This window comes from Physeter macrocephalus, chromosome 7 (genome assembly GCF_002837175.3).
Source record: "Physeter macrocephalus isolate SW-GA chromosome 7, ASM283717v5, whole genome shotgun sequence".
In the NCBI taxonomy this organism is placed as follows: domain Eukaryota; kingdom Metazoa; phylum Chordata; class Mammalia; order Artiodactyla; family Physeteridae; genus Physeter; species Physeter macrocephalus.
This window is the reverse complement of record NC_041220.1, coordinates 108009118-108020986: the sequence shown is the minus strand read 5'-3', so window position 1 is coordinate 108020986 and position 11869 is coordinate 108009118. Positions and strand designations below refer to the sequence as shown.

The window sequence follows — 11869 nt, the reverse complement described above, 5'->3', positions numbered from 1 at the left end:
CAGTTAGATCAGCAGGACTCCGCTGGGTCCTTCTGACAAATCTTTTTCTTGAGCTTCTAAGTCTCTGTTCTTGGTAATCATGTGGTTCTGAGGCCAGGACTGATTGATACGAGACGATAACACTGAATCACACTAGGCTAGATGGTGCTGCAGTAACAAACATCCCCCCAAACTGAGTGGCTTACAAAGCAAAGACCTATTTACCACTTCTGCTACATATCCATCAAAGGCTGACTGCTGTTCTGCTGCAAAAAATCTTCACTCTGGGACCCAGACTGATGGAGTAGCCTGTATCACCAGTCACTGTGGCAACTACCCAGTGGGTTATGAGTGGTTGGAAGGAGGATTTCACCTATCGTGGCAATGAAATTTCCTAACTATCCAAATTATGGATGGGCAGCTGACACTTGCCAAAACCCAGACTGGCCATGAGAGGGCACAGAGCATTAATGACCACAGGATTCTAGAGTCTGAAAGTGCAATATCCACAATATCACTTTCTTCCAACCTTCTATCCATTCCCTGCTTAAACCATATTGAATATTTGCTAATCCTGGAAGATGCCCAGATTTCTTTTTTATCTTTGGGACTTTGCAAAATAATGGTCTTCCCCTCCTTCTAATCTTCACCCCTAATTAACTCCTTCTTTCTTTCACGTTTCCTCTGGACTGAGGGACTGTCACCTTTTCCAGGAAGTCTATTCTGATTCTTTAAAGCTGGGCTAGGATCCCTGCTCTGTGTTCCTATAACTCCCCCTCCCCCTGTGCAATGTCGTCTACCTGAATGATAGATGTTTACGGTTCAAATTGTCAGGTGGGTAGCCTGACAGTGTAAAAATCTTAGCAATACCCAGAGCCTTGCAAGATATGGGACTAATTCTTTCAGAGGCATAGATGTGAAATGTAATACAAAAGAGCATGTCTATCAGTACACCCTGGCTGTGATTTCAAAGAGTGGTAGATGGATGAGGGTGGAGAAACTCTATGGAAGGAGATGTAGAGGAGGCAAGTGAATAAATCCTGGGCTTATTCGATTTTGGTTTCTCTGATAGAGAAGGACTCTCCTACAGCTTCACAGTTAAGAGAAAAGGGGAATTTTCACACATTTTGCTTTGCCAGGCATGTCTGTGATCAATCCTTTCCCATTTCTCTCAAAATAAAAGAGGAATTTGATCTCATTAATTAGAGCCTAACTGATAGTAGCCATTGATGGGGCCACTATTACTAATGGGTGGAACTGCCATGCTTGGCACCCTTGAGGTTGCTGGATCCTAGGTCAGATTTTGAGAAGAGTAGGGGGCCTTGCTAAAGCTTTGATCCTGGGCTTCTTACTTCAACTTGAACTTCTCACAGGGCTGGCTCAGCATTGGGGTTTCAACATTGAGAAAATCAGTTGTTCGCTGATTCCTATTATGTTCTTGTATGCTGAGCTGCCTTGAGAACCTGTTGTGAGGGGAGCCGGGGAGCTGGGGAAGGGCTGATCAGCAAAACAGGATTCAGGTTTTTCTCAGCCTGGCCAGAACACCATCCAGGAACGCGCACCCCCTCACCGCCGCCCCCCCATTCTCACCCTTAATTGTTAAGTTGACTAAACATGACATGTGAAATGAATTCCTATTTAGAAAATGCCATTGAATTGAGCATAGAAGGTGGTTGTACAAATACATTCTTAGAATGAAGACAATGCCAGGATGCAGGCTCTACGCTTGCAAAGGGTCTGAGTGTAACTTGCCATCCTCCCTGCAGAGAGGAAATAATTAGCAAGTGTGTGTTTGGGGGATGGAGAATAAACATGAAGTGCAGAGACACTGAGAGCGAAATACATTAATCATGTTTGTCTGTGATTACTCAGGAAGAAGCACCTGCTTGTTCCTTGTGACAGTTAGTTATTAAACACGAGAGAGGCCTAGCCATGATTTCATGTTTGAGGTCAGGAGAGGAAATGGGACAGACAGTGAATGGTGAGAGGCACAGTGTGTGGGCTGAATCGTCAAAGTGATAGGCGTTTGCTAAATGTGGCCCAAGCTCGGTGCCAAGGTGGGAGTGTCTGCACTTCTTTCATGTCCATTGAGAGATGGCTTTAAGGCAGCTCTGTGCTGGGGGGCCATCTATACACAGCCCACCCTGATGGAGTTCACAGCCTGGAGTGGGGTGTGTGGGACACATAACCATCAGTGTGTTATGCCAAACTCAGTTTCAGCTGCTCACTGCTCAAAAGCCAATAATTCGAGAGGCAAGTGCCAGTAGAAAGGAAAGGTGCTTTAATCAGAAAAGCTGGCAATCTGGGGAGAAGGTGGACTCATGTCCAGAGACAAACTCTGAAGACTCTGTTCAGCCATGACAGTTTTTTAAGGGGAAGATGGGGGGAAGAATCTCAGTGAATCATTGAGGCAGGAGGTTGGGTTCTGCATCATTCTTCATTGCATGCAGACTGGCTGACTCTCTCTCTTCAGATGTTACCTTGCCCGCGTGATCTGCCTGCAGGATTCCTTAGGGTGTTGCTGGGGCGTAGAGAGCTAATCATTCCTTAACTACTGGATTCTTCCTTCTTATTTCTTTTTATCTAGGAAAAGGATCAACAGGTTAGACAAGGCATGGTGTGCATTCAGGAAAGCATAATTCAGGAGTTAGTTTCAATTGCTTAGTGATCTCATTCTTTTAATTTGGTTTTTAAGGTTAGAGGGGGACAGAATTGGGTAAACAGGAAAGGGGCAAAAGAGCTACTTTCAATTGGTCCAGTGTGGTAATTGCTGCCAAAATTAAACTGCAAAAGCAGAGATGCTACACAGAGGGCTGCTGAGAGGACTTGCTGGCATGGGGAGGAAGAAGAGAGAAAGAGAGTGACTTTCGATAATCAACTGGGAAGGGTGTCACTGACAAGCGTCCACAGCTGGGAAAAGGCCCAACAGTCAATCCATGAAGCCAAAATGGACTGTGGATTTCTCTGCAAATTCTTCGCCATGGGGAACTTGTGGGGCTGAATTGCCGGTGAGCTAGACAAAGGTGCATTCTCAACCTGCCCATCTAATGTCCCAGATGTGTCTCCTGGATCAGAGATCAGCAAACTTTTTCCCTAAAGGGTCAGATGATAAATATTTTCAGCCTTGCAGGCCATCTGATCCCTGTTGTAAATAATCAATTCTGCAGCTGTAGTTTGAATGCAGCTGTAGACACATGGAAGCAAATGGGTGTGGCCAGGTTGGCCTGAGGACAGAAGGGACTAGATCCTTTTTACTGCAAGTGTGGTCCCTGGACCATTATTATCAGCATGCTCTGGGAGCTTGTTAGAAATACAGACTCTCAGGCCCCACTTGGGGCCCATTGAATTAGAATCTGCTGCTCACAAGGATTGTTCCTGAGACCTCCACATATGTCACTACCATATATAGTGGTTGCATTTTTGTCACCTGCAAAATGGAGATGATTTGTATATCCAGCAGGCTGGGTGGTGTGAGAATCCTAACTGTTCACAGCTTGACGATGCTGGGAGACAGCTCTCCATGGGTATCTTGTGTCAGTGTATGTCTTATAAGTGAGACTGATGGCCTTTCTTCTCTAGAAGATCTTCTCAAGGATGTTTGTGCAGCAGACAAACCTGGCTGGTGGAGACTGTGTCTCCCTTGGGAGCAAAGGGCTAGTGTGCTCACTGCCTGTTATAAAACATCCAGGTTCTCTGAGCTCAGGGTGCCTTTTGTGTCATGCGTCCCACTGCATGTGCATGTCTGCTGGCCTACTCCACAGCATCCTGAGGGAAATGGGGCACAAAAGGGCAGCACTAGAACTTGCTGATGCTATGATACTGCTGTTGTTATTAGTAATAAAGCCCTCTGATGACTTAGGAGTCTCTTGACACACCTCCCTTCCCTGAAGAGAAGGAAGTTTCCTGGATGGGTCAAAGTCAAGGAACCTGTCAAGGTAAAGGGTTCCAGGCAACTTCTCCCAGGAACTCCTTGTGCTTTGAATTCCACAAGAAAGGAAGAAGGGGTAGCATTTACCTTTCCTTGGACTCCATCCTTGGCTGGTCCCTGGGAATCTTCTAGGATGCTCGAGGTCAGAAGTGCTAGGGCTGGGTCCTGATTCAGAGATTCCATCCCCTGGCCACCCCCTTTCTCCCTTCTAGAGCAAGGGGCCACAGACAACCAATATACTGGGAAGTGTTTTTTTTGTTTGTTTGTTTGTTTTTGCAGTACACGGGCCTCTCACCGTTGTGGCCACTCCCGTTGCGGAGCACAGGCTCCGGACGCGCAGGCTCAGCGGCCATGGCTCACGGGCCCAGCCGCTCCGCGGCATGTGGGATCCTCCCAGACCGGGGCACGAACCCGTGTCCCCTGCATCGGCAGGCGGACTCTCAACCACTGTGCCACCAGGGGAGCCGCCTGGGAAGTGTTTTAAGCCTGGTTCACGGCAGCGTGGAAATGGTAAGGAGCATCACATCAGAGCTGGAAGCTGGCTGCTGTCCCCCCTGAGAAGGTTCTCTTCCAAATGCTTTTCCTGGTAGAGAACAGAGTCTCCTTATAGTAACAAGTGGCAGGGTGGCTCCAGGATCTCTATAGAGCAGGGACTCAGGGCACCAGTCTGGAGGGATGGGGGAACAGGAGTGGAGGATTTGCCTTAGAGCTGCTTTTGTTTAGCATGCACCTTGTGCTTAGCTAAAGAGCACCTTTATGGGGTGGTTTTGTGATACTAAGAGAGATTGGGAAGGGCACCGCCAAGCCAACCCTGTGGGGTCTCTACTGTGTAATAGAAAGGTCATGAAGTTTGGATCCTGGCAGACAGTTCAAATCTTAACTTTACCACCAAGTAGCTGGGTGGCCTCAGACAAATTATAGGTCCTCTGAAGAGTTTGTTTTGTTCATCCCTAAAATACAGATACTCCATAGAATTAAAATCATGTGACGTTCCTGGCAGAGAATGGGCACGGAATAAGGATGTATTCCCACCTCTTGATCCTTCTAAGCTCTGGCCTCTCTTGGGACACCTGGGGGAGGAGCAGGCTGGGGCACTGCTTGCTGGGCTCCCTTCACGCCTGGTCTTTGTAGTGGCTTCTGGGAAGGTCACTGGTAGCTATTTGACCTGAAGCCTGAAGTAGGTTGCATGGGAAGGGACAGAGATGGAGGGCTTACGAAGGGGGTGGGTGGTGGAGACCGCTGTCTGCAGAGATCAACTTGGACAATGTGTGGGAAGAGCTTCATGAAGTGGGAAGTGATGCCCTGCTTTGTGAGGACTTCGGCTTTACACAGCACTCCATGAGTTAACACGTGCACCCCCTTAGAGCCCTGAAGTTGACCTTCATAACTGCTGTCTGAAAAAGGCAGAGCAGGAATTACCAGGCCCTGCTCACGGGTGCAGAAACTGACACTCAGAGATTTAGGCACTTGCTGAGAGCCTCCCAGTGGGGCCACACAGTCAATGGTGGAGCCATGATTTGAAGCCAAATCTCCCATTGCAGAGCCAGCTCTCGCTGGGCCAGTATCAGACTGGGTGGGCTCATGCCCACCCCAGAGAGGACCAGCGTGTCCAGTGGGGAGCAGCCTCCCAGCCATCGCCGGAGACTTCAGCACATGGAAGCTGCTGCCTGCCTCAAGAGCTGATTTCTGTGTGGGCCGAGGACCCCGGAAAGGGAAGCGGACCAACCCATGATGGGAGTGGAGGTGAGTCTGGTGGACAGGGGTCCCTGAAGAAAGCTGAGAGATAAGCCCTGGCAAGGGAGCCAGGGAGCACCAGGAGGCAGGGACCCCAGGGTCACTATGTCCCTGCACAGGACCGTCCCAGGACCAGCCACATCGTGTATTTTGAGAAGGTGAGGGAGGAGGCATAAAGGCAAGAACTGAGTTGCCTACAGCTCAAGAGCTTTGCGTTGGAACCACCATTAGAAGAGCTGATTTTAAGAAGTCCAAGCTGTGTCTCTAGAGGCTGGAGAGAAAAAAAGGGGTGCAGGCTGATGTTCTGGCAGAAGCCTGTAGGTGAGGGTCACGGCTCATGGTGGCCAGGAACCAGGATGGTCAACACAGCAGAATGACAACAGCCATAGGCACTGAGGATTCATTAGGGGATCCCCTTCTCCCCAGTGGTGGGGAGGGGGCCCTGCTGGCTAACAGGAAATTATGCTGTCGTCACTCAGGCAAATTTGGGGAGGATTGCGGACAATATACTGTATTTTCTGCCAGTAAGTGGGAAGGGACTCAGAGCATGCAGCTTGGGGTTTACTATTACTATAAACGTGACCTATTTTTCCTTACCGGCACGAGAAGCCCAAGTTATATTTCAGTGGAGGTGGGAAAGCCCTGTCAATGTTACCAATTTACAGCTTGTCCCTCTGTGCCTGAATCCCAAATCATAAGGTGATTCCTAATGCAAATTCTTGCCTGGATACATATTTCTCTGATCGGACTGCTTTCCCAACAACTGGCCTGGGGCTCTGTACTCTGGGAATGGGGGTTTGGATGAGGGAGAAGGGAAAACTCATTTGGAACTTGAGACTGAGGAGACATGCTCTTAAGGGGATTGGGGGTGGGGACTGGGTACCTCATTGGTGGTTCAGGGGGAGGCAGCCGCTGGGAAACCACTGGGACCAGGAGAGAAAAAAAAAAAGCAGGGGAGGTGGCAGGGGGATCAGACAGGAGGCTGCCAAAAGCAAGCTTCACCCACTTGGAGAGTTTGTATTGGGCTTGCATTTATCTCATTCATTCCAAATTATTGATTACCTCCTGTGAAACAGGCGCTGTTAGGACCGGAAGCTGGAGGGTGAGAGCAGATAGGCGCGAGAATCAGACCTCTCATAGGAGCTTGAGGATAGGAGGATGAGCCATGGGTGAAAGTAACCCTATTGTGCAGTTGGCAGCAATCAGAGCTGCGAGAAAGTCACAGAAGATGCGTGAGAGGGTGTGTGGAGGAGATTACACCTGGCTTGGGTTAGTGTTGCCATGAGACCCAGAAGGCATCATGGGAAAGGTGGAATTGGCCCATGAGAGGCACGTATTTTAACACGTAGAGATGGGAGTTGAAAGGCATCCTGGGTAGGGAAGGCAGGGTGGGCAAAAGCAGGGAGGCGGCAAGTTAAGGAATCTGTACAATAGAGCAGTTACTGTTCATTTGCACCCATGTGTGTGCTATATAAAGGTTTGAGCAGTAATTTGGGGAGATTTTAAGAGTGTTTTTCTTTAGGTGGAGAATCTTCTGTATTTTTTAAAATAATGAAAGGACGACAATGATGATGGTGATGATGGTGATGATGGTGATGATGATAACATGAATTGTGATCAAGTTGATTGAGCCTTGAATTGCCAAGTTTGGTTTTATTCTGTGGGCAAAGCAAACACATCACTGATTTGATATCCTCCCCACCTCCCCGCTCCGTCTCTATGTTCCTCATTAAACTTGTCTTTGAGGGGACATTGCCCATCCAACCCAACCCTGAATAAGAACAAAGTTGTAAGAAGGAATGGCCAAGAAATAGTTTATTCTGAACAAGGAACAAGGCTAACTTGAACAGAGCCAGGAAATCCAGCATCTTGGGCTACTTCCAACTCGTGCCCCTAATTCATGAACTCAGCCCAGTGAGGGGCCCTAAGTGCTGCCAGGGTCACAGTGAAGAGAGAAGCAGCCCCGTTATTTCCTGGAGGGGACAGGATGGTGCCAACGGGAATCAAAGAATGAAAAGTGTGCAAGACAAGTGGACACGTGGGCAACACCATCTAGAAACAGCCTGGGTTTGAAGGAGGAAAACAATAACCATTTCTTTCCTTTTTTCAAATAAAAATAGAAAACCACATAATACATTAAAATGTCTCTTAAGAAATCTAAGAGATGGCATTGACAGTCCCAAGGATTGATTTATGATGTAAAAAGTGAAAGTTGGATGAAAAATAAAAACACAATGGAACTTTCAGAGGAAGGTACAGCTATCAGAGACTCCAGGATGAAAAGTTCAAAGACTCTTAAACACCAGGCTTGTTTCTACAGAAAACTGACCTGTCAAATGAGTGAAACAGGAAAGTTTCTTCAAATAATGCTGATGATCATGCGGACCAAAAACTGCTACCATTCACAGAGTAATACGTGCTGGGTGTATCACACACAGGATCTTTTTTTAACCCTACAACAACCCCCGAGGGTTAGTTTTATTATCCTCATTTTAAAACGAGGAAACTGACACTCAAGGGATCACCGATTTGCCTGAGGTCTTCTGGTTAGTAAACAGCAGGGCTGGATTCTGGACACAGTCCTGATTCCAAGCCCAAGCTTTATCCCCTATGCTACAGCATCTCCCACTTCAAAGACAAAGTGCTTCCTGAACAGATCATAAAGTAGTTTGCTGTTTGTGTGAGCCCACCGTCCTCCTAAACTTTCTAACCACCTGCGCTTCCTAATTTATCAGAGTGTGGAGCAGCCTCCTGGATGGCAGCAGGAGACCCTCTTTAAGACAATGCCGATGAGAGGACATAACCCCTTTTCAGGAAAGAAAACTTGGACGGGGACGGAGACTCAGAGTTCTGCTGTGCGACTGGGTTTTGGGAGGAACTCTGCTGACACTCTATAGGAGAGTCTGATGGTCAGTGACTTGACCTTCTGAGTGGGCATCTACGGGCCGTCCCAGCACCAGGGGTGGGGTGGGAGTGGAGACCTACTGAAATGAAAGGTGGAGATGGTAGAGAGCCATCTTAGAAGGTCAGAAAGACTGGCCTGACAGAGAAGGCAAAAGAAGACACTTCCGGCTTAGCTCCAGGATTGGGGAATGGTGTTTCCATAGGCTGGGCTAACGCATCAGATGTTTGAGGGCTGCATTTTCAAAAGTACTGTCTTAAGAGCCAGGATGGACCGAATTGCAAAGTTGTGTTGGTCTAATTGCTTTGGGGGAGGGGAGTGTACTTCAAATATTAAGGTTTTATTTTGCCCGTGTAAACAACTTTATAAAGGTTTTGCATGTCTGCTACCCAATTGGATTCTTTGAATAACCTTGTAATTAGAGGTGGGGCAGAGAGCTGTTTAACCCCTTTGGCAGACGTGGAAAACTGAGGCACAGAGAGGGCAAGGCTTGTCCACAGTCAAGCAGGTATCAGCTGGGCAGCTGGGACCAGAACCCAGGCTCCCCAGCTCCGAGCCCAGGGTTCCTTCTCTGCATCTGATGTTATTAGAGGTGAGACAGGGACCATCGTGGCACAGAAGAGGGGCTTTTGGTGGGCAGGGCAGAGGCGTGTGCAGTCCCGCTGGAAGCCGCATGGTGGTGGCTTAGATGCTGCAGCCACGGGAGCAGGCGTGGGCCAGAATGTTGTTGTTACATCCGTCCTGGAGCTTGCCCTGGGCCTGGCTCCCGGCTCGGCCTTCTGTGTCCAAGAGCTGGCCGCTCTGCCCTTGCTGCTTCCTCAGCCTGCAGACAAGCACAGCAGAGACCCAAGTTAGTGATGTGGAGCGGGGGATGTCCAGGGACACGGCTGGGGAAGCAGGGCGACCGAGGAGCCTTCATGTCGCGCTGGCCTGGGAAAGCACAACCCCTGAGGGGGCCAGAATGCTGTGTCTGGAGCCTGGCAGGCTGGGATCCACACCCAGCTCAGGTGTGGATCTGATGAGTTACTCAATACCCAGAACCTCGGTTTCTCTATCTGTAAAATGGAGATAGTAATACCTACATCATGGCTCCTTGTGAAGTCCACAGGAGATCACGTATATAATTTGCCTAAGTTCACACAGTAGGTAAAGGGGGGTGCCCCACACATTATTCGCGCATGTATATGTAGTGAACGCCCACTGACGGACCAGTCACCGCGCCAGGGAGCAGAGGAAACCCTGGCGAGCAAAGCAGTCAGGTTCTCCGTCCTCATCGAGCTTATCACCTGATGGGGAAGATGGACACTGATCAAATTGTCCCACAAAGAAATATCTGAACAGATGGGCACCCAGACTTACAAACTACCCCATGACAAACTGGGTTAAGGGAGCACAATTTTTTTTTTTTAATTTTTTCTCGAAGTATAGTTGACTTACAATGTTGTGTTAGTTTCAGGTGTACAGCAGTGACTCAGCTATATATCTACATATATCTCTAACTATCTACCTATCTATCTACTCTTTTCATATTCTTTTCCATGATGGTTTATTACAGGCTATGGAATATAGTTCCCTGTGCTATACAGTAGGACCTTGTTGTTTATTTATAGTAGTTTATAGCTGCTAATCCCAAACTCCTAGTTTATTCCTCCTCCCTCCCTTCACCCTTTGGTAGCCATAAATTTGTTTTCTATGTCTGTGGGTCTGTCTCTGTTTTGTAAATTAGTTCATTTGTATCATATTTTAGATTTCGCATATAAGTGATATCATATGGTATTTGTCTTCCTCTGTCTGACTTACTTCACTAAGTATGATAATCTCTAGGTTCATCCATGTTGCTGCAAATGGTATTATTTCATTCTTTTTTTTTTTTTCTTGCGGTACGCGGGCCTCTCACTGCTGCGGCCCCCCCCGTTGCGGTGCACAGGCTCCGGGCGCGCAGGCTCAGCGGCCATGGCTCACGGGCCCAGACGCTCCGCGGCATGTGGGATCCTCCCGGACCGGGGCGCGAACCCGCATCCCCGGCATCGGCAGGCGGACTCTCAACCACTGCGCCACCAGGGAAGCCGTATTTCATTCTTTTTTATGGCTGAGTAATAATATTCCATTGTATATATGTACCACATCTTCTTTATCCATTCATCTGTTGATGGATATTTAGGTTGCTTCCATGTCTTGGCTATTGTTAACAGTGCCGCAATAAACATTGGGGTGCGTGTATCTTTTCGAATTAGAGTTTTCTCCAGATATATGCCCAGGAGTGGGATTGCTGTATCACATGGCAACTCTTTAGGTTTTTAAGGAACCTCCATACTGTTTTCCATAGTGGCTACACCAATTTACATTGAGGAAGCAGGACTGTGAACACTGCATTTCCTAACAGCTGGTCACCTGGTCACCTTCCACATGATTGAAGATGTCAACACACCTCTCTTTCTGATCTTCAGTTTCAGGTTCCTGAACTACCCCACAGCTGTCACTCCATGTGGACCGTGCAGGTAAAAAATGAAACCAAGACATTTAAGGAGGCAGCGAGAAGTTTGAGAATAGGGAAGAACTCAGCTCAAACCCTGGCTCTCAACATCAGCCACTTGGAGCAAAGGGTCAAGCTGCTTATCTTCTGAGCCTCAGTTTTCCTATCACTGGAGACTATATCACTCCCTTGGCAGCTGGCTAAGGGGAACCAGAGAGAATGTGTGTGAAATATCTAGTACAGCGCTGGAAATAATATAACCACAGTTCTACCTTGTTCTGAAAGACACAGGTTTCAGCTGAAATGTACCTTTTACATTAGTATGTTCTGTCAAACAGAGTGCAGACCTATTGCCTGATTTAAATGAAAGAGTTGTTTCACCCAACAAACATCTGTATGTACTTGTCATGTGCAGGGCACTGTGGATGATCCTCGGATGAATACAACACAGCCCATGGCCTCGGATGGATCAGTTTTGTGTGTGTGTGTGTGTGTATGGTGGGGATGCCGTGTGTTTGTGTGTGTGTGTGTGTGTGTATGTGTGTGTGTATGGTGGGGATGCTGTGTGTGTGTGTGTGTGTGTGTGTGTGTGTGTGTGTATGGTGGGGATGCCTTGTGTTTGTGTGTATGTGTGTGTGTGTGTGTGTGTGGTGCGGATGCCTTCTGTGTGTGTGTGTGTGTGTGTGTGTGTGTGTGTGTGTTTGGCAGAGATGCCTAGTGTTTGGAACCATGCCAGTATTTGAGCAAGTCCTTCAGGCAATGTGAAATACCAGCAGCAACAAAGTAGTTTATAAGACAGTGAACTTGGAGCTACTGCCTCCTGTCCTTTGTCTACTTGCAGGGACTAGGACCA

At 48.0% G+C, this 11869-nt stretch overlaps 1 protein-coding gene across 1 annotated transcript in view; it reads right to left on the bottom strand.

Moving 5' to 3' along the window:
- Positions 1–6635: 6635 nt before the first annotated feature.
- STK32B (serine/threonine kinase 32B) overlaps positions 6636–11869 on the bottom strand; it is a 364152-nt gene continuing 358918 nt past the window's right edge. The window contains exon 12 of the mRNA XM_024119534.2: positions 6636–9366. Coding sequence (XP_023975302.1) covers positions 9228–9366 — 139 coding nt within the window. The 3' untranslated portion in view covers positions 6636–9227. The remainder of the gene's footprint in view (positions 9367–11869) is intronic.